The 22,529-nt window shown below is 53.9% G+C and overlaps 2 protein-coding genes across 3 annotated transcripts; one reads left to right on the top strand and one right to left on the bottom strand.

Moving 5' to 3' along the window:
* Positions 1 to 329: 329 nt before the first annotated feature.
* On the bottom strand, positions 330 to 18,269 carry SCT (secretin). Of its 2 annotated transcripts, none has more exons than XM_023654760.2 (4): positions 1,595 to 4,837; positions 1,371 to 1,472; positions 1,127 to 1,219; positions 330 to 902 (listed from the first exon to the last, which is right to left on the bottom strand). In XM_023654760.2, exons 1-4 carry the CDS (start codon positions 1,660 to 1,662, stop codon positions 779 to 781), a joined length of 387 nt encoding a protein of 128 aa, XP_023510528.1. In that variant the 5' UTR covers positions 1,663 to 4,837; the 3' UTR covers positions 330 to 778. The 2 variants fall into 2 exon arrangements, with proteins under 2 accessions (XP_023510528.1, XP_023510526.1); XM_023654758.2 differs by lacking the exon at positions 1,595 to 4,837 and adding an exon at positions 18,027 to 18,269 and having other exon boundaries at positions 333 to 902.
* DRD4 (dopamine receptor D4) lies at positions 15,096 to 18,245 on the top strand. The gene is made up of 4 exons (XM_023654756.2): positions 15,096 to 15,365; positions 16,950 to 17,062; positions 17,159 to 17,955; positions 18,043 to 18,245. The coding sequence occupies exons 1-4, from the start codon at positions 15,096 to 15,098 to the stop codon at positions 18,243 to 18,245; spliced, it is 1,383 nt and encodes a 460-aa protein (XP_023510524.1).
* Positions 18,270 to 22,529: the final 4,260 nt, after the last annotated feature.

The raw sequence follows: 22,529 nt of genomic DNA on the forward strand, positions 1-22,529 counted from the left end.
CTGGGGCCTGATTGGCCTGGGCAGGGGGCCGGGGAAGGGGTGGTCGGGGGCGGGGGAGGGGGAGGCCCTGTCTCCTGTGTTTGCTGTGCTGGCCCCGGCCCCTCAACCCGGGCTGCCCCTCTGCTGGGCTCCTCTGCAGGCGTCATCTCGGGGCAAGTCCCTGACACTGTTCCCCTCCAGCTCCTGGACAGGGATCAAAGACACACACTCGAGTCCTCTCACTCCAGAGTGGCCTCCTGGCTGGCACACACACATGCATGCACACATGCACACACCCCGCCTGCCATCTCTTCCTGCCCGCACCGAGCTTCCTTGCCCCCTCACACTTCCCCCACTACCTGCTGCACACACTGACCACTTGGACCCTGGGGCAGGAGCTGGGGGACGTTCTGAGCCCCCCACAGAGCCCCTGAATGTTGGTGACTGGATGAGAGGGGTGCAGGTTGGCCCTGGAGAGCTCAGTGGATGGGACAAGAGGTGGTGCTGATGTCAGAGACAAGGACAGGGGAAGGTGAGGCGCCCCACTGGCTTCCCAGGTTTAAAGGGCACTTCCTAGACGGTGGCCACAGTCCTAGCATCTGTGGCTGGGGCCCTCCTCGCTTCTGACAGCCCTGCTCCTCAGGGGCCACATGCCCGTCTGGAGGCAGCACACAGAGTGGGCTCACAGGGCAGGGTGCGAATTCTTCCTTTATTGGTACCAAGTGCAAACCCCTCCTCCTCCCGCCCTCCCCGTCCAGGCTCCCCTCCTCTTGTCCACGGAGAGTTGGCTCCTTCGCTGTCAGGGCCTCATCTGGGTCCTCTCAGCAGCAGGGATGGCTGGCTCTGAAACCATGGCCCCAGGCCTCCAGCCGACAGGCAGCTGGGGAGACCAGGCCTGATCCAGGGGGGCCCTGGGGGGCATCCTGCAAAGACAGCCAGGCTGGAGGCTGGGGGCTTGAAGCTGGAGACTGCGCCCACTTGGTGAAGCTGAGCCTCCTCCGGTCACCAGCACTGACAGTGTCACCTCCCCAGACCCAGGGCCCACTGCTGTGTCCCGTTCCCTCCCTGGCCCAGGGTGCCCCAGGGAACCAGAGAGAGGGTCTGGGGGAGGAGGTCCCAGAGTGGGGAGAGGGCTGGTGGTGCTCACCAGGCCTGCAGGGTGGGCGAGTCCCGCTGGGGCAGGCAGAGGTGGCCCTCCGTTGTCGTCGTCCAGGTGGTGCTGTTCTCTGGGTCCTGCTCGCTGCCCCCACCCCAAATCAGAATTAGTCCTGGAGTTCGGGGGGTGGACACTGCCGAGGGGAGGGGCTGCCGGTGCCGGGCCCTCCCACCTCAGCGGCAGCCCCCCGCCCCCCGCCAACCACAGATCTCCGCGCTCAGGTGCAGCCGCTCACCTGCGCTTCCCCACGAGGCCCTGGAGCAGCCGCTGCAGCCGCGCGCTCTCCCGCAGGCGGCTGAGCTCGCTCGTGAACGTCCCGTCCGAGTGTCGCCGGGCCCTGGAGAGGGGGATGGTGGGCCGCGGGCCAGATCAGGGCCAGGCCAGAGCTGGGGCGCTGACGTGGGGCCGGACCGGGGTGGGCTGGAGGGGCGGGCGTGGGCCCCGGGGCGGCAGGCTCACCTGGGTGGCGCGGGGCGCGCGGCGGAGCCACTGAGCAGCAGCAGCAGCAGTAGGGCCTGGGGAACCATGGTGGGCGCGGGGTGCCGATTGCTGCTGCCGAGGCCCGAGCCCCGAGGCCCCTTTATAGTGGCACCCCGAGGCGGGCGGGCGGGGGGCGCTCAGCACCACCCCGGCTCTGCGCAGCCCCGGCCGCGCCCCATCGATCGCGCAGAAGGTCAGGGCCGCCCCCCCAGCTGTCGCTCCTGCTGGCCGCCCGCCCCCTCCGCCGCGGCGGCGCCCCCCGGCGGGCCGGGGGGCTCGGCTGGGCTGGCCCGCGGGGGTCGGGGGCCCAGGGAGGGAGGAGAGACACCCGGCGAGGGGAACAGAGTGTGCAAAGCCTCGAAGCCTCGACCGCGCGCGCTTTGGAGGCGCCGGCAGAGTCTGCGGGGGACACTATCAGGGGCCGGCCGGCTCTGCAAGGGGGCGGAGGCAGAGGGGCTGAGCACCCGGAGGGTGGGCTCTGGAGGGAAGGGGCGACGACCGAAGGCGCCCAGGGGCCACGAGGGTAGAGGCTGGGAAGAAGGGGGAGGCGGCCCTGAGGCACGGACGCCCCTGGAGAGGCCCTGGCGGGCGGCGCGGAGGGAGAGGCCGGGCTGCAGGGGAGTCGGCTGGCACCGAGGGGCGGGGCGCAGGTGGGCCCGGCGCGGCGGGGAGCCTATTTTAGGCTGTGGTAAGAGGTGGAGATGCGGAGAGGGAGAGGAAAAACGGGGAGGCCGCTGGGTTCTTGCTGCTTCATCCATGCGGGATTAAGTCCAGATAGGCTTTTTAAAACCTCTACTCATGAAATCCTTCAACATAAATTACAAATCCACTACATGAAGTGGTAAACTTGTAGTTCTTGTGTTAAATTTTACCTGCATTTTTAAAACACGCACAGGCCCAGCCTCCCCTATTGGTAACATCTTGCGTTATCATGGGACATTTGTTACAATTGATGAACCAATATTGACACATTGTTATAACTAAGTCCACAATGTACATCAGGGTTCACCCGTGATGTTGTAGGTTCGGTGGGTTGGGACAAATTTGTCAGGACAGTATCCACTGTCCAGAGTCCTTTCACTGCCCTGAAGACCCCTGTGCTCCTCCTGTTCCTCTCTCCCTCCCCCTCCCCCTGATCTTTTCACTGTCACCACAGTTTTGCCTTTTCCAGAATGTCATAGACTTGGAACCACACAGTATGTAGTCTTTTCAGATGGGCTTTTTTCACTTAGTAACGTGCGTCCAAGTTTCCTCCGTGTCTTTTCGTGAGAGCCTGAGAGCTCATTTCTCTTTATCACTGAATACAATAATTTTCCATCATCCCGATGGGCCACCGTTTATTCATCGACTGAAGGGCATCTTGCTTGCTTCCAAGTTTTGGCAATTATGAATAAGTCTGCTATAAACATCTGTGTGCAGGTTTTCATGCGAACATAAGTTTTCAGCTCCTTTGGGTGAATACCAAGGAGTGTGGCTGTTGGGTGGTGTGGTGAGAGAGTGTTCAGTTTTGTAAGAAACCGCCAGACTGTCTTCCGAAGTGGCTGCACCCTTTGACAATCCCACCAGCCACCAACGGGAGTTCCTGGTCCTCCACATCCTTGCCAGCATTTGGTGGCGTCAGTGTTTTGGATTTAGGCCATTCTGATAGGTTCGTAGGGGCACCCCATTGTTGTTTTCTTTACATATATTTTTAAACAGCTGCTGTGGCCTGTTCTTGCACAAACTCAGCAGATTGAAATCGCTTAAACTGCAACCCCATCAAGTGATGAATGATATTCATGGGCACCTTCCACACTCCAGCTACTCGTTTAACCCGTGGGATTTCTTAGCACGTCAGACACTTACGTAACCAGGCCGATCTCCATAAGAAAAATCTTCCTATTTAAAAAAAAAATTAACATACGGTCAAATTGATTTTTTAAAAATCAACATACAGTGAAATTAATGAACAGTCAAAAATGAATTTTGACACATGAGTAGATTCGTGGAATCACCACCTCAATTGGGATACAGAACAACTCCATCATCCCAGAGAATGCGCTCCTGCTGCCCCTTTGTGGTCACATACACGGCCCTGAGCGATTTCAGCCACACCTACATGAGGTCACAAACGGTCACAAGCACAGAGGGACAGACCTAGAAGGGGCCAGTTCTGAGTGAAAAAAGCCAGTGGGGCTGACTGAGGCCAAGGAGGGGCGGGCTGGCTGCCGCAGGTTCCTCTCCCAGAGGATGTTGTAACTGCCTTCATCTCGTCTGAAACGGCTGTCAGGCATTGTCTCCGCTGCTCGGAATTTCTCCAGAGACAGCTCCTGGCCTGTGTGCTCACACGTCCGCTCTGCGGCTGCCTCATTCACGTGGTGGTCATGCTGCCATGCGGACAGGCTGCAATGGTATGTCCCCATTTTTCCAGTGTGGATGGAGACACGCCGCGACTGAGAATGTCCACCCGCATGGCACCCTGATGGGCAGCGGGACCCATGAGAGGGATGAGCTGAGGAAGGTGGTGCCACGCACACCCTGGCCCCCCGGTTGGGGCTCTACTTTGAAGCAACGTGATACAAGCTACAGCGACAAAATGCCACTTTCAACCCGTAGGTTTCAGTGAGAGCCCCACGGGTTCCCAGGCCATCGAGTTGAGCCGGGTCCTCGTTACAAATGCACCAAAAAGTCGACTTATATGAGTAACTATCCAAGGCCTCAAATCGGACCTGACTCTGTGTGGGGGGCTCCTAATAATGGCCAATTTCAGGGTCCAGGATTCTGAGAAAGGATAAGAAGCTTTCCTTTTCCGGAGCTGAATGCAGGAGGGAGCGCATCCTAAGACAGGTGAGAGTTAATCAGCCCAACAGCTTCGTTCTCTGAAGAACCGGAGCGTGGAAAATAGTCTCTACGCCTCTTTTTTGTTTACCAAGATTTAAGCGTCAAATTTAAGGTCATTGTATCTCCTCTTGGTTCTACATTTGAGATGCTGGAGGAGGGCATTGAAAAGAATAATTTTCTCAAATGTACACTCCTGCTTTCCATCCACCAGGGAGCTGAAAATCTGGCATGGCTTAGGTCCCTAAAGGCTAGATGCTTTCAGGATACGAGCTCGGGACTCCCAGTGACGCAGTGCGGCCTTCCTGTGACTGTAACGAGCATCCCCTCCTAAGAACTAGAAGAAGGAGAAAATTGTATTATTATTATTTAAATTTCTATCATTGTAGAAAATTAAAAACATACAAAAGCAGCCAGGACCGTATAATGGACTCAGATGTACCATTACCCAGCTTCACCGATTTATCGCCAATCTTATCTACCCCATGGACTTGCTCTCTTTTTTCAAATTAGTTTTGGAGCAGATCTCAGAAATTGTATCATTTCATCTATGAGGATTTCAGCACATAGCTCAAAAGGATAAGGACGGTCGCTTGTCCACTCGCCAACCAAGATCAGCCAGGGGACCTGCTGATCAAACACGGTTGAGTCATCAAAACCGTAGCGAGGAAGCCTGTCAGCGGACAGTCTCGCTAATGATTCCGAGGGGAGTGTGGGAGTGAGGGATTTGTACGGACTTTGGGGTAAGGGCTCAATGCCTTTAAGACCGGTCTGTCACAGCACCAAACTGGTAGGGCCTGAGAAAAGGTTGTGAATAGTTTAGGGCTGATGATCACCAGGATGCTTAAGATGACACTATATATGTGGGAGCTGTCTCCACTTATTACCTCCCAAAGCTCCACCATTTTACGTTCCAGATGCAGAGCTGGAATTTATGTTGTACATGATGTTAGGCAGTGACTGAGTTTCATTTTTTTCTATATGGCTGTCCAGTCGCCCAGCGTTAGGAAGTGAGAAGACCGTCCTCTCTCCACTGCTCTTCAGTGCCATTTTTATTGTAAATCACCTGACTGTGTGTACTCAGGTCTGTTTCTGGGCTTGCTATTGCTCCAATGTCATTGGCCTAATTGTCATTCCTTGTTCTACCTTAGCCACAATGCCTTAGTTACTTCACCATCTTAACTACGACAGTTTTGTGTCTTAATATCTAATACAGCAAATCTTTTCACCTTGTTTTTCTTAAAGAGTGTCTTAGCTATTTTTGACCCTTCGCATTTCCATATAAATTTTAGGATAAACGTGTCAAGTTCCACAAAAAGATACTGTTAGGAGATTGATGGAAGCCACATCCCATTGTTAGATCAGTTTCAGAACTGTATCCCGTTGAGGTTTCAAATTGCATTTCTCCAGTTACTAATGAGGAGCATGTTCTCATGTGCTTCCTGGCCAATTATATATCTTCCTTGGAGAAACATCTGTTCAAGTCCTTGGCCCATCTTTCAATTGAATTGTTTGACTTTCTTGTTGTTGAGTTGGAAGAGTTCTTTACATATTCTGGATACTACACACTTTCCGATACGTGATTTGTAAATATTTTCTCCCATTCTGTGGGATTTTCTTTTCACTCTCTTGGTAGTGTCCTTTGATGGACAAAAGATTTTAATTCTTATGAAATCCAATGATCTGTTTGTTGTTTTTGTTTGTGCTTTGGGTGTTATATTTAAGAAACCGCTGCCAAATCCAAGGTCGTGATTTGCCCCTATATTTTCTTCTAAGAGTTTTTAGTTTTAGAGTGTATATTTAGGTCTTTGATCCATTTTGAGTTAATTTTTGAATGTGGTGTGAGGTAAGGGTCCAATTTCATTGTTTCCATTTGAATACCAATTGTCCCAAAACCTTGTGTTGAAGAAACTCTTCTTTCCCCGCTAAATAGTCTTGACACCTTTGTTGAAAATCAAGTGATCATAAAAGTATGGGTTTCTAGCTCAACTCTCAGTTCCCTTCCATGGACCTATACGTCTGTCCTTAGGCCGGTACCATACTGTTCTCATTCCTGTAGCCTTGTAGTAAGTTTTGAAATTAAGAGGGGTGAGGCCTATAATTTTCTTTTTCTTTTTCAAGATTGTTTTGGTTCTTTGGAGTTCCTTACAATTCCCTATAATATGTTTATTAGCTCTAACAGGTTTTGTTTTTATTTATTTTAGGATTTTCTATGCATAAGATCACGTCATCTGCCAATAGAAATAGTTTAACTTTTTCCTTTCTGGTTTTGGATGCCTTTTTATTTCTTTTTCTTGCCTAATTGCTCTGGCTAGGCCTTCCAGAACATGCTGACTAGAAGTGCAAAAGTGGATAACCTTGTCTTTTTCTTGATCTTAGGGGAAAAGCTTTCAGTCTCTCATCATTGAGTATGATGTTAGTTGTGTGTTTTTCACCTACGGCCTTCATCACGTTAAGGAAGTTTCTTTCTATTCCTAGTTTATTGAGTCTTTTTATCATGAAAGGGTGTTGGGTTTTTTCAAATGCTTTTTCTGCATCAATTGAGATGATTAAATGGGTTTTTTTTCCTCCATTCTATTAATGTGATGTATTACGTTGATTGAGTTTTCTCTGTTGAATCACCTTGTATTCCCAGGATAAGTCCCTACGTGGTCATAGTGTATAATCCTTTAAAAAACGCTGCTGGATTTGGTTTGCTTATATTTGGTTGAGGAGTTTTGTATCCGTATTCATAAGAATATTCATCTGGAGTTTTCTTTCTTGTGATGTCATTAATGTTGAGTTTTGAGAGTTCTTTAAAAATTTTGTATACAAGTCATTTGCTGGAAATGCGATTTGCTAATATTTTCTGGCATTCTGTGTCTGAAAGTTTTTAATTTTAATGAAGTCAAGTTTATCTGTTTTTTCATTTGTAGATTGTGCTTTTGGTGTCGTATCTGAAAACTCTTGGCAATCCCTGGTCACAAAGGTTTCCTCCCATCTTTTCTTCCAAAATTTTTATAGTTTTAGGTTTAGAGTTAAATCTATAATTCATTTTGAGTTAGTTTTTAAATATAACATGAGGTTTAGATCGAGGGTTTTTGGGTGTCCAAATATATTGGACGTCCAATTATCTCTGGACCTTTTGTTGAAAAGACTGTCCTTTTTCCATTCTGCACCTTTTGCACTTTGTAAAAGATCTGGAGGTTGTATGATTGTGAGTCTGTGTGTGGACATCCCACTCTGTTCCCTAGATCTGTGGGTCTGTCCCTTTACCAGTACCACACTGTCTTGATTACTGTAGCAATAGAGTAATTCTTAAAATCAGGTAATATGATCCCTCCCATTTTATTCTTCACCTTCAAAGTTGTTTTGGCTAATTCTGTTTCTTTTGTTTTCCCACATAAATGTTACAATCAACTTGTCTATATCTATGAGAAATCCCGCTGGACTTTTGATTGCAATTTGCATTAAATGTATAGATCCATTTGGGGAGAATTGACCTCTTTGCTTTGTGGAATCTTCCAATTCATGAACAAGGTATGTCTCACCATTTCTTTAGGTTTTCTTTCATCCATCTTATCAGCATTTTGTAGTTTTCAGCATACAGATCCTATACATGTTTTGTTAGATTTACACATATTTTGTGGGGTTTTTAAGCTATTGTAAATAGCTTTGTGTTTTTAATTATTTTATTTTATTTTATTTTATTATTATTATTTTTTTTTTGGAAGATCAGCCCTGAGGTAACTGCTGCCAGTCCTCCTCTTTTTGCTGAGGAAGACTGGCCCTGAGCTAACATCCTTGCCCATCTTCCTCTATTTTATATGTGGGACGCCTACCACAGCATGTCTGTACCTGGGATCCGAACCGGCAAACCCCAGGCCACTGAAGCGAAGTGTGCACACTTAACTGCTGCGCCACCAGGCTGGCCTCTGTTTTTAATTTTTAATTTTGGCTTCCAATTGTTCATTGTTGGTATCTAAAAATACAATTGACCTTTGTGTGTTGACCTTGTACCCTGCAACCTCACTAAACTGACTTATTAGGTCTAGGAGGTTTTTTGGTTTTTTTTTTTTTGAGGAAGATTAGCCCTGAGCTAACATCTGCTGCCAATCCTCCTCTTTTTGCTGAGGAAGACTGGCCCTGAGCTAACATCCTTGCCCATCTTCCTCTGCTTTATATGTGGGCCGCCTGCCACAGCATGGCTTGCCAAGTGGTGCATAGGCCCACACCTGGGATCCGAACCAGTGAACCCTGGGCCGCCAAAGCAGAAGGTGCAAACTTAACCACTGTGCCACCGGGCCGGCCTCTCTAGGAGGTTTTTGTAGATTCCTTGGGGTTTTATGTAGACAGTCATGTCATCTGTGAATAAGAACAGTTTTACTTCTTTTCCAATATGGATGTCTTTTATTTATGGGTTTTTTAAATTTGTTTTTGTTTTTTGGTACCTGATTGCACTGGCTAGATGGCTATAATGTTGAATCAATGTGTTGAGAGGGGACATCTGTGTCTTGTTTCTGATGTTAGGTAGAAAGCATTCAGTCTCTCATCATTAAGTGTGATGTTACCTGAAGGTTTTTTGAAAATGCCCTTTATCAGATTGAGGAAGTTTCCTTCTGTTCCTAGACTGCTGAGCACTTTTATCATGAATGAATGTTGGATTTTGTCAAGTGTTTTTTTCTGCATCAATCAATACGATCCTGTGGTTTTCTTCTTCAGATTGTTAACCGGTGTTTTACCTGGACTTGAGACCTTTCTTCTTTTCAAATTAAATAGTTAATGCTATGAATTTTCCTCTAAGCACTGCTTTAGCTCCATCCCACAAATTTTGATATGATGTATTTTCATTTTCCTTCAATTTAAAATTTTTTTTCTAAAGATTTTATTTTTCCATTTTCTCCCCAAAGCCCCCTGTTACATGGTTGTATATTTCAGTTGTGGGTCCTTCTAGTTGTGGCATGTGGGATGCCACCTCAGCATGGCCTGATGAGCAGTGCCATGTCTGGCCCAGGATCCTAACTGGCAAAACCCTGGGCCGCCAAAGTGGAGCGCGCAAACTCAACCACTCGGCCATGGGGCTGGCCCCTCAAAATATTTTCTAATTTCTCTTGAGATTTCTTCTTTGACCTTGGGTTACTTAGAATTGTGTTGTTTAATTTCTAAATTTTTTAGAAATGTCCTGTTATCTTTCTGTTACTATTTCTAGCTTAATTCCTTTGTGGTCAGAGAACATACTTTGTATGAATTTCATTCTTTTAAAAATTTGTTCAGCTTTCTTTTATGATGCAGAGTACAGTCCATCTTGGTGAATGTTCCATATCCATTTGAAGAGAATATGTATCCACGTCATTGGATGGAGTGGTCTGTAAATGTCAGATATATCACTTGGTTGCTGGTTTGTTCAGAGTCTCTGGATATATGCTGACGTTCTGTCTACTCATTCTATTGATTAAGGAGAGATTCTTAAACTTTTGAACGACTCTTGCAAACCAAATAAACAACATTCTCTTAAATGCTTCAAGCATCCCATAAAACTCTGCAGCAAATGGTTACAAAACTAGCTGCAATCCTGCCCAAGGGTCACCCCTAGGGTGATGTGGTCCCACAGATCCAGCTCCTGTCCTGTTCTGGAGGGTTACAGATGTCCTCATGGGTCCATGAGGATGGAGTGGCCATGCAGGACCAGCACAGCCTCAGAGGTCGCACATCCCAACTTTCACTGGCCAGGTTCTGGACAGAAGTAGGACATCCTTCTCCCAGGATGAGCCACCCTGGCTTCATCATCCTTTACTGAGCATCAGTGAAGCCTTTGCTTGCAAATTGGGGCCACACATTCTAATGTCACCCCTTTTATGGTTACTCTTTATGGTTACTAATGATGGTAACTCTTTCTGATTTACAGTTCTATGAGTTTTGAAAAATGTATTCAACTTTGTAACCACAACCAGTTCTGTCACACCCCAAATTCCCTCAAGTCCCTTTATTGTCAGCCCTGACTCTGAGCCCTTGGTGGCCACAATTCTAAATGTGTGGACACCTTGGGACAAATCATCAAATACACAAGGCAAAAACTGATAGGAGAAATAGAAAAACCCACCATTATACTTAAGAGACTTCACTACTCCTCTCTCAGGAATTAATCAAACAGACAGAAGATGGGCAGGGACACAGAAGACCTGAACAGCACCTTCCTGACCGAACTGACTTTTATAGGACTCTCCACCCAATAACAGCAGAAGACACATTCTGTTCAAGTGCACGTGGAACATTTATCAAGATAGATTATATTCTGAGCCATAAAACAAACCTTAACAAATTTAAAAGAATTGAGGTCTACAAAGCATTTTTTTCCCTCACCATAATAGAATCAAACTAGAAATAACTAGGAGAAAGATAACAGGAAAATCACTAAACATTGGGAAATTCAACACCATGTTCTAAGTAATCCATGGGTCACAGAAGAAGATTCAGAGAAAGTAGAAAATATTTTGAAGTAAACATAATTGAAAACACAAGAATTTGTGGGATGCATCTTAGAGGGAAATTTATAGAATTAAATGTTTATGTTAAAAAAAAGAAGAACTATCTCAAATAAATGGCCTTAAGAAGCTGGAAAAGGAAGAAAAATTAAGTACAAAGCAAGCGGAAGGAAGGAAATAATAAAAATAAGAGTAGAAATCAACGAAATTGAAAACAAACATACAAAAAAAAAAAAAACTATAGAAAAAAGTCAGTGGAACCAAAACCTGGTTCTTTGAAAAGATCAGTGAAATTAATAAACCTTCAGCAAGACTGACCAAGTAAAAATGAAAGACAAATTTACAAATATAGAAGATGAAAGAATCATTGTCGCCAGAGACCTTACAAACACAAGAAAGATAAGGAAATGTTATTAACAACTCTAGGCCCATAAATTTGAAAACTAACATAAAATAAATAGACCAATTCCTCAGAAGACAAACTACCACCTGTACCCAGCAAGAAAGAGATAGCCCGAACAGTCCTGTATGTATTAAAGAAATTGACTTCATAGTTAGAACTCATCCAACAAAGAAAGCTCCAGTCCCAGATGTGTTTACTGGCAAATTATTCCCACCCTTAAGGAAGAATTAATACCAAGTCTATGCAATATATTACAGAAAGTAGAAGAGAAGGGAGCACGTCCCAGAGCATTTTATGAAACCAGCATTACTCTGGTACCAAACACAGACAGAAACAGTATAAGCAGAGAAAACCACAGACCAATATCTTTCATGAATATAGACACAAAAATCTTTGACAAATGTTACCAAATTGAATCTAGCAATGTATAAAAAGGGTGATACACCATGGCCAAATGGGGTCTATGCCATGCATGGCTCAGCATTCAAAAATCAACAGTGTAATTCACCTCATCAACAGACTAAAGAAGAACCATATGCTCAATGTTAATAGATGCAGTAAAAGTACCTCGCAGAATTCAACATCTATGCATGTTAAAAACTCTCAGAAGACTACAAATAGAAGAGAACTTCCTGAACCCAATAAGGAACCAAAACCCACAGCTAACACCATACTTAATGGTGAAAGACTGAGGGTTTTCCCCATAAGATTGAGAACGAGGCCAGAATGTCTGTTTTCACCATTTCTTAACAACATTGTGTTCAAGTTTCAGTCAGTAAAATAAGGGGAAACAAAAGACAGAGAGAGGAAGAAAGGAAGGAAGGAAAGTCATCCAGCTGGGAAAGGAAGAAATAAAACTGTCCCTATTCATGAGCAAGATAATTGTCTGTGTAGAAATTCTGAAGGAAACAAACAAACAAACAAAAACAGCTTGAACTAATAGTGAGTTTAGCAACATCAAAGGATACAAGGTCAACACACAAAAACTATTTCTACATGTGAGCAATGAAGAATTGGAAACCAAATTATTTAAAAGTACCATTTACAATTGTACCAGAAAACACAAAATACTTAGGTATAAATCTTAAAAACTATATGCAGGATCTGTATGCTGAAAACTACAAAATACTGATGAAGGAAATCAAAGAATATCTAAATAAATGGAGAGATATACAATGTTCATGGATTACAAGACTCAATATTGTTAAGATGTCAGTTTACCCAAAACAATTGTATAGATTCAGTGATTTCAAAGCCACAGTAATCAAGACTGTGTGTTATTGCTGAAAGGAAAGATGCATAGAAAATGAAACGGAAGACAGAGTCAAGAAATAGTCCCACACAAATATGAGCGATTGATTTCTGACAAAAGTTCAAAGGCAACTCAATGGAGAAAAAATAGTCTTTTCAACAAATGGTGCTGAGACAATTAATTGGCCATCCATAGGCAAGAAAAAATAAAGAACTTCGACGCATACTTTACACATTAAAAATTAAATATGCTGTTAGGAGAATCAAGAGACAAGCTACAGTCAGGGAGAAAATATTCTCAAATCACATATCTGACTTTTTTTTTTTTTTCCATTTTCGTGTGCAATGGCATGTCATTGTGATTTTTATTGTCATTTCCCTGATGGCTAATGGTGGTGAGCACTTTCTCATATGCTTATGGACCATTAGGATACCCTCTTTTGTAATGTGCCTGTTCACGACATTTGCCTTTGTTAAAATTGGATTGTCTTTTCTTGTTGATTTGACAGAGCTCTTTATGTATTCTGGATCTGCACCCTTTATCAGAGATCTATGTTGCATACATCCTTTCCCAGTCTAGATTGCCTTTTCACTCTTAATGGCGGCAGACATCTGGGGACCAGGAGGGAACTCCAAGCAGATCAGAGGCTAGGCGGGACTCACGACTTGGCACCCAAGCCGAGATCACAGGGCCACCCCTGCCTCGGATGTCTGTCCTGTGAGAGAAGAAACTTACTCTTCTCTGTTCACTACTGATCTGCATGGAAGTGATTGAATGCAACTCGGACCTAGATGCCCGTCTACACCTCCATCCTGCACACACCTTTCCTTCATCAGACCTCATGGGATTCTGCCTCTTTGAGGATCCTCATGGCACTGTCTTCTCAGAGTCCTTGTTTTCCCTGTAACACACGCACCATCCACCCATCAAGCTGGTCCCCTGTGTCCTCTGACACCTTTGAAATCAGGACCCCTGATTCCCGGCAACAGCTCTATGCTACAGGTCTATCCTGAGTTTTCTGGTCCTCCTAGGGTGGGGGAGCCAGACAGGAAAATGAGGGGCCGGGATGTGCATCAGATGGTCCCCAGAGCGCTGAGTTGGACGGCCTGTTTCACGGCCCCGTTAGTGACAGGCTGTAGGTCATGTGTCACCCGATTTCAGTGAGTCCATAGTGAAAATTCCAGCTATAATTCACTTTCCATATTTGTCCTTTCTGTGCACTTTCACCATCTGAGGGAGGGCAGTCCGGGCCGACCCCTCTGTCGTGCACAGCCGTCCGTCTCTGGCCAGCTCTGTGCCGTGGGCCTGCTCTGAAGGAGCCTTACCTCCACGGGTCTGGGGCCCTCCCCCCAGAGCCTCCGTGCTCCCGCCTTCGTGTGTCAGTGTGAGGGGTGAGAGGTGAGGGGCCTAGAGAGTTCACAGGTCTGGGGGTGCAGGGTGTGAGGGTTCTCATTTGGGGCTTTTCTTTTCTCTGTGAAGAGGGAGGTGGCTCGGGTCACACTGGCGTCTGAAGAACACGCAGAACCACAGTATTTGCTGATCTCCATGAGCGCTCCCCCCAGCCTTTCCTGTGTTATCTCATTCAACGCTCTGGGGGGTAAGCACCACTTCCCCGGCTCAGGGCGGCGCACGACCTGCTCAGGGTCACAGGCTCCGAGGTGATGGAGCTCCGATGGGGACTGACCACTCAGCTGCCCGTCCTGGAGGATGGAGGGTCGGGCAGTGGCTGCCGGCAGAGGGTGACTGAGCATGGTCCCGGGTACTGGACGAGAGGCTTCTTTGGGGGATGGGGTGCAGGGCCCAGGACGGGGGTCTGCAGTCATTGCGGGGGACGCGCCAGGGCGGGAGAGATTGCGTCGGGTGGGGTGTAGGAGGGGGGAAGGGAGCGCAGGGAGCTTCTGCCTCACGAGCCACCGATCATCAGGGGGCGCAAGGGGGAGGCGCCCGAGCGCCCGGGGCTTGCAGGGGGAGCCAGGGCCGGGACTCCCCACCTCTGGCGGGACCGCCCTGAGAAGGATGTTCTCCCGACGCGGCGTGAATAGGATGGAGTTAGAAGTGGCCCATCTCCGCCTCGAGGCGCCTCCAGGAGCGTCCCTGAGAAGGAGACACCCAGCTTGGGCGCATACAGGGACCCGGGGGTCTCTGGGGCCGGGGGGACGGCGCTAGCGCGGGTGCCCGTGCGCCTCGGAGTATGTGTGATCCGTCCGACTTTCCATCCCCGTCGGTTTCTTGGGGCGCAGACCCGCGCGTCCCCCCTAACCCTGCGGCTCAGGGCTATCCTGGGCCTGCCCGTGACAATCACCTCGCTCAACTTGCACCTTATCGAGCCGCTGCATTTGTCCACCTCCCCGTCTCCCGGAGCGCAAAAGTCCAAGATGGGCAAATCCAGAGAGCCCCTTGGAGCGCCCCGGGGCCCACCGAGCGGGGGCGGATCGGGCGGGACTAAGGCCCGGCTGGGGCGTGCGCGAGGGGCGGGGCTCCGGGTTCGCGCCCTGGGCACTGTCCGCGGTGCTGAGCGCCCGCCGGGGCGCAGGGGGCGGGTGCGCCATGGGGAACCGCACCGCCGCGGACGCGGACGCGCTGCTGGCGGGGCGCGGGCCGGGTGCGGGCGGCGGTGCGGGGACCCCTGGGGCGGCGGCGGCGTTGGCGGGGGGCGTGCTGCTCATCGGCGCAGTGCTCGCGGGGAACTCGCTCGTGTGCGTGAGCGTGGCGGCCGAGCGCTCCCTGCAGACTCCCACCAACTACTTTATCGTGAGCCTGGCGGCCGCCGACCTCCTACTCGCCCTGCTCGTGCTGCCTCTCTTCGTCTACTCCGAGGTGAGCCCGCGTCCACCACCGCGCGCACCCCTCAGCTGCTCCTTCATCCCCTGTCCCACTTCACCCCAAGGACAGCGCGCCCCGGCCACTTGGCTGCTCAGGAACCTCAAACTGGGCGGTTGCAGGGGCGCTGCGCCTGGTCTCAGGACAACCGGAGCCTCCGTCTCCCCGAACTCCACTCCCCCCCATCTCACAGTCCATCTGTCCGCTTTGCTGTCTGTCTGCACTCCCTCTTCTGTCCCTCTCCTCTCTGCTCCCTCTCTGTCTTGGCGTCTGCTACCCAAGAGATGCCTCTATCCTTCAAGGCACAGACCCCAGAAACAGGCAACTTTGACAGTCCAGCCGCCTCCCCACCCCCTCAGCTGGGTTCTGATCCCCAGGGGAGCCAGCTGGACAGACAGGCAGATTCAGGCTAAGCCCCCCTGGCTTCCCCTGGGGCAAAGAGACACATGTCACTGTTCGAGGCCACCAGGAACACCAGTGCACCCCAGGGAAGGAGACCCTCACTCACGCACAGACTCGACCCACAGCTGGAGAGACGCTAGCTGCCAGGAGCTGCGGGGCAGTGAGCACGGCTGGAGGGAGGGGTGGCCCAGGCCAGACTGTGGAACCGAGGGGAGGGGTGGCTGGAGTGAGGGGAGAAGCCAGAGCCAGGAGCCTCCACCCCCCAACCAGGTCTGGCCCTTCGGTGGGTCTCCCCTGGTGCCAGCCCTGTCTGCTCCACGGTTTGGGTCGAGGAAAGCTGCTTAGGTCTCGGTTGGGGACACAGTGTCCTGGGCTGGCGGGGAGGGGAAGCTCGGTTTTTCTAAGGTGGGCACTGTGATTCCCCGCAGGGCTGGGGCAGAGGCCAGCAGGACAAGGACATGCATGACCTGCCGCTCCCCTGGAGCTGCAGACAGACGTCACAGTGATGGCTCTTAAGCTCCTAATCGTCCCAAATCAGCGGGAGGGGATTTAGAAGGGGGGGGAGGAGGGGGCGACTGTCTGCTCCTTTGCCCTTGGTGGGAGCACAGGGCCCCATGCTGAGGCCTTTATATTTTTTAACTCATTTATCCTCAGGACAATTATGTGGGTACTGTCATCACCCTCATTTTACAGATGAGGGAACAGAAGTGAAGTGACTGGTCCAAAGTCCCAGAGCAGTGACAGGTTAACAGGCTGATTCTTAGCTGTATTCGGGCGAGGAAACAAGGGCAACGGGCTTCATGCTCCACGGCAGCTGGGTCCCCCTGTCCCAGGGACCCTGAGCCCCAGTCATCAGAGATGAGAGTCCTCCGGCCTTTCCCAGCTCTAACCGAAGCAGACCTGGGGGTGGGGGAGGGATTATCGCTCCGCGCCCAGTTCAGGGGAGGCCTGCCCAGGTGCATGGGCCAGAGCAGAGTGCGCACAGCTGCCTCTGGTTCACTCCAGCTCCCTTTCTGTCTGATATTCAGCCTCTGCTCCCCAAAATAGTGGGGGTCAGAAAGGCAGAGCGCCCTGTGGGTGGCGGTGAGGGCTGCTGGCCTGGCCGTGGCTGGTGGAACACCCCCCTGTCTTGTGTCTGTTGTTGCTGCCCACCCCACCCCCCACCTCCTTGCGGCCCAGGTCCAGGGCGGCGTGTGGCTGCTGAGCCCCGGCCTCTGCGACGCGCTCATGGCCATGGACGTCATGCTGTGCACCGCCTCCATCTTCAACCTGTGCGCCATCAGCGTGGACAGGTGGGCCGCTCACCGCCCCGCTTCGTGCCCCTGCCCGCGCGCCGCGCCCCCCGGCCCCCTCCCCTCTCCCCGCCGCCCTCACCGCGCTCCCCGCAGGTTCGTGGCCGTGGCCGTGCCCTTGAGCTACAACCGCCAGAGCCGGGGCGGCCGTCAGCTGCTGCTCATCGGCGCCACGTGGCTGCTGTCGGCGGCGGTGGCCGCGCCCGTGCTGTGCGGCCTCAACGACGCTCACGGCCGCGACCCCGCCGTGTGCCGCCTGGAGGACCGCGACTACGTGGTCTACTCATCCGTGTGCTCCTTCTTCCTGCCCTGCCCGCTCATGCTGCTGCTCTACTGGGCCACCTTCCGGGGCCTGCGGCGCTGGGAGGCCGCCCGCCGCGCCAAGCTGCACGGCCGTGCCCCGCACCGGACCAGCGGCCCGGGCCCTCCGGCCCCCGACGCCACCGCGCTCCGGGGCCCGCTGCCCCCCGACGCCATCCCGCCCCCTGGGCCACAGCCCCCAGACGCAACCCAGCTCCCCAGGGCCATCACGTCTCCCAACGCCATCCCGTTCTCCGACGCCAGTGCGCACCCGGACGCAACCCAGCTCCCCAGTGTCACCCCGGCCTCCGACGCCACCCCGCCCCCCAACGCCACCGCACCCCCTGACGCCACCCCGCCCCCTGACGCCATCCTGTACCCCGACGCCACTGCACCCCCTGACGCCACCCTGCCCCCCGACGCCATCCTGTCCCCGGATGCCATCCCGTCCCCCGATGCCATCCCGTGCCCCGATGCCGTCGCACCCCTCCACGCCATCCCGGCCGAGCCCCCGCTGCAGGCCCGCAGGAGGAGGCGCGCCAAGATCACCGGCCGGGAGCGCAAGGCCATGAGGGTCCTGCCTGTGGTGGTCGGTGGGTGCCTGCCCGGGTGCGGCGCGGAGGAGGAGGCGGCGCCGAGGCGGCGGGGGGGACGCTTGGCTCACCCCCGCTTCTCCCCAGGGGTCTTCCTGCTGTGCTGGTCGCCCTTCTTCGTCGTGCACATCACGCGGGCACTGTGTCCCACCTGCGCGGTGTCCCCGCGGCTGGTCAGCGCAGTCACCTGGCTGGGCTACGTCAACAGCGCCCTCAACCCCGTCATCTACACCGTCTTCAACGCCGAGTTCCGCAACGTCTTCCGCAAGGCCCTGCGCCTCCGCTGCTGAGCGCCACCCGCCTCCCCGCCCCCCGCGCCGTTGTGCTAGGACCGGGCCAGATGCCAGCGGGCGGAGGGGGCGGGCCGGCAAGACTGATTCAGCAGATTCCTTCCTCTACGCCCGCTGGGAGGGCTCCTGGGGGTGGGGGGAGGGGGCGAGGAGGAGGAGCTGCTGCCCCACGGGGGGCCTGGAGAACAGATCCCCTGAAGTCGGCTGCGGGGGTGGGGGGGCGACCGGCTCTGCCCCTGGGCAGCACAGGAGGCCCTTGGGAGGTTGGCTTAGCTCGGCCCAGGGAGAAGCATCGGGAACCACAGTCGCCCCTGCCTGGAAGCTCGCGGTCCCTGTGCTCACAGCCTCCTCTGACAGGGGGCCCCCTGATACCTGGGTGCCAGCTACAGCCCCCACCAGCTGTTCCGGGGCCAGCAGCCTCCTCCCTCCGTCCCCTGGGCTGTTTCCCTTTGGCCCAAGGGGAGAGAGTGGACAGCTCATCCTCAGAGGGAGCCTGGCCCTTCCCAGGGGAAGACAACCGGAGAGGGCAGGTCAGCAGCCAGGCCTCACCCAGACTGACCCCTGCTTCTCCAAGGACCAGCCAAGGTGGCCTGTTCCATTGTCCCTGCAAGACACAGCTGAGCTGGTTCTGCCCACCATTTGGCAGCTGCCAGGAGGTCAGAGCACAGCTGCCTGCCAGCTTCTGACCAGAGGTTGCCCAGAGCCCCGAGGAGAAGGGCCTGCGTGCTGGGTGGGCCCACCGAGGCAAGTCCCCTCGAGGGAGCTCTGTGCGTAGACCCCAGGGCGCTCAGTCACACTCTGCTCAGCGATGCCCATGTGGCCAGGCCCAGGGTGCGGGAGCAGGAGGAGGTGCAGGGCCCAAGGCCAGGAGAGTCCCCCAGGAGGCCCCTGTGTGCTAGGGCTGCCAGCTCCCCCGCCCACAGTGTGGCTGCCGACCCTAGGGCGGCAGGGGCAGATCTTGGCCCCACCAACCAGGGCCAACCCACCCCGGACTTCGTCTTGGCTCTCCAAGTCCCAGGGCCATAGGAGAAATTCATCTCCGCTCGCCAGTGCTGCGGGCTGAGCGCTCCCGTGGGGAGGCTGCTGTTGGTGACAGGCAGCTGCTGCCAACTGCTAAGTCCTCTTCCGAACGTGAGAAATTATGGGCTGAGGTCCACGGCACCAGGCAGGACTTCAGCATGTTAAAATATCCTGTGGAGAGGGGGGGCCACCCCTTCCCCTCTGGGTGCTCACCCTCTCCTGCTCTTTGCCACCTCCTCCCAGAAGCCTCCCTTATCACCTCCTAGGCTCAGCCTGTCCCCATCCCCTTGGAGAGACTTGTCCTCAGGGAACCGTCTGACTAACGATGATTCACATCTGTCTCCTGCTGGGCTGGGGGCTGACAGGGGCGCTATGTCCCCACACCCACACAGGGTCTGACAGGCAGTGGGAGTTGTGGGGAGGGCACCGGGGCGGGACCCCGGCTCCAGCTGCTGCTTGAGCTTCGGGCACCTTCTTGCCCATGAAGTGTGTGGACGGCTGCAGCAGACACACTGGGTCTCCCCCCAACACAGTGCAGTAGCCCCAACACTCAGAGGGGCCCCAGGTGGCACAGCTGAGCCCCTGCCCAGCCGGCTGTTCCGGGCAGCTGCCCCGAACCAGCCGATGGTGCCTCTGGGAACCTCAGACTTGAAGTAAAGACCAGGGAGCGGGGCACTGGGCCGTGTCAGGCCAACGGCAGGGTCGGAGTGAGGGGCCGAGGGCAGTGGTCGCTCGGCCCGCCGCCTGGCTCTGCTCCCCAGTTCCACGTGCCATCCCGTGCCCTCGCCCATCTCCGATGCTCGCTCCACACGTGCCTGCTGGGCCTGCTGCGGCCCAGCGTGGAGCAGGTCCCCGATGTGCCCACTTCAGGCGGTGGGAGCTGGTTTCTGCTGCCACCACCAAGAGGACCTCACCCAGCACCTCACCCAGCAGCCAGCTGTGGGCACCTGTGGCTCTGCCCACCCATCCAGGTTCTGTCCGCAGGGGGTGAGGCCACGTCCCCATCCTGTGTGCTCCTTCTCATCACCCAGATGTGAGGACAGGGCTGACCACGCTCCTGAGGGTTAGGGCCAGGCCAGTGAGCTGCACCTCCCTCAGGGCTGAGTCGTGGGTGGGCTGGGAGCTGCTGGTGGCCCCACACTGTCTCTGCCAACCTGTGGGCAGACACTTGCAGCCCCACAGAGGGGGACAAGGTGCACAGGAAACAAAGTGGACACTGGGGACAAGGTCAACATGGGAGACAGGTGGACAGGACAAGGTGGCCGTGGAGAACAATGTGGTCACAGGGGGACAAGGTACAGATCTACAGAGAGCCCGGTTGACCAGGAGGCACCCCTTCTGTTCCGGCATGCTCACTGGCCCCCGCCGCCAAGGGCTGCCCTGCCTGCAGCTCTCTGGAACCCCGGCCTGGAGGACCTGCGGCGCCCCGCACGGCCTGGCCCATGCTGACCGCGGGCCCACAGAAGCCGGCCCCTTGCCTGTCCCCCGCAGCAGCCGGCAGGAGATGCCATCAGAAGCATTGACACAGAATGCTGACGACTGCTGACAAACCCTTGGTGCCCCTGAGGGCAAATTTCCAGACGCTACACCAAGGCAGCGTCACAGGCTTAGAAATGCCTGCTGCCCTCGGAAAACTGTCCCCGGGGCGTGCAGTCCTGGGGCTTCTATCCTAAGACGAGAAGGGAGACGAGCCATCCCTGTCCAGCGCCGCCCGGCCCCAGGCCACACGGCTCCCAGAGCCCAGTCCCCAGAGGTGGCTGTGCAGAGCCGCCCGCCACGCTGGGCAGTGGCCCTCCCCTGAGGGCCGCGCCCCGGCCTCAGCCACATGCTCTGCGTTTCCAGGGTGGAGGGAGTCCTCCTCGGGGTGCAGGTCCCTTCGCAGCCCCTCCTGCGATGCTGACGGCCTCTCCCTTCCTGTCCCCACGCTCCTGCCGCTGGACGCCCAGCAACCACAGAGGCTTCTACCCAAGCACAGCTGAGAAGCCCCCATGGCCAGTCACTCTGTGGGCACCATGAGGAGGGGCCCGGAGGGGGTCTCGGGGGCCCTGTGCAGCCGTGCTGCCCACGTTCCCACCTGGACTCCGAGAGGTGGCGGCAGAGCAAACGCCAGGACGGCAGGCACCTCACAAGAACTTGTTAATGTAAGTAAAACACCTGAAGACCCCAGCTTAGTCCACAGAGGGGGCTTCTGGGGGAGAAGGCCCCGCCCGCCCCCCGCTCCCCTACCCCCTCTCGGGAGCCAGGCTCCTGCGCACACCCTTTCCCGTCAGGGCTCCGCCGTCCCCGGGCTCATCCCAGAGCCAGTGTCTCTGGGGCACTACAGCCTTGGAAAAACCTTCTGGAAGCAGGAGCCCAAGGAGGGTGCAGGACTGGGAGAATTCCTTCATGCCCATGGTGGCATGAACGTGGAGGACACACAGCTCACGGAGACAGCGCTTGAGAGGAGCATCAGAATCAAAGTCTGGGGGCGCCCGGTGGCCGAGTGGTTGTCTGCCGCCTGGGGTTTTGCCAGTTCGGATCCTGGGCGCGGATCTGGCACCGCTCATCCGGCCATGCTGAGGCGGCGTCCCACATAGCACAACCAGAAAGACCCACAACTAGAATGTACAACTATGTACTAGAGGGCTTTGGGGAGAAGAAGGAAAAAAAAAATAAAGAGGAAGATTGGCAACAGCTGTTAGCTCAGGGCCAATCTTTGAAAAAAAAAAATCAAAGTCTGTAAACTGGCCCCGACACCGGGCCTCCACGCCCACCGTGGCGAACCCTCACCTTCTCCCCAAGGCAGGTGGGGCTCTGAGCCTCCTCAGCGCAGAGAAAACAAGGCCACCGCAGGCCCAGGGCTCTGGGGCCATGAGGGCTTTTCTGGAAACCCAGGGAAGCTTCCAGAATGTGGGTGACTGCTCCACGGCAGCACTCTTAGCAGGGCAGGCAGGTCTCGAGCTAGCTGAGGCTGACACCCAAACGTGCTGGTGGCGAGTCCCCAGGTGTGGGCCCCTGGCTGACCTCCTCGTCCTCCTTGACCAGCTCCTGGGATAGGCCGGGCACAGGGCACAGACGAGGAGGTGCTCGGCACAGGCCACGGCCCCTGAGGCCCCCGGCCCGGCTAACAGTCAGGCTGGCTCCCCTGCCCAGCTGGGCCAGGTCAGCAGGCGCAGGCAGGGGCTGGGGAGGGAGGCTGCCGGCCAGCACCCCAGCCGGTGGGCGGGGCCACTGTGGTCAGCGCAGGGAGGGGACGCAGGACTGGCCTCCCCTCCAATGGGCCTG

Source organism: Equus caballus, chromosome 12, assembly GCF_041296265.1.
Source record: "Equus caballus isolate H_3958 breed thoroughbred chromosome 12, TB-T2T, whole genome shotgun sequence".
Taxonomy (NCBI): Eukaryota; Metazoa; Chordata; class Mammalia; order Perissodactyla; family Equidae; genus Equus; species Equus caballus.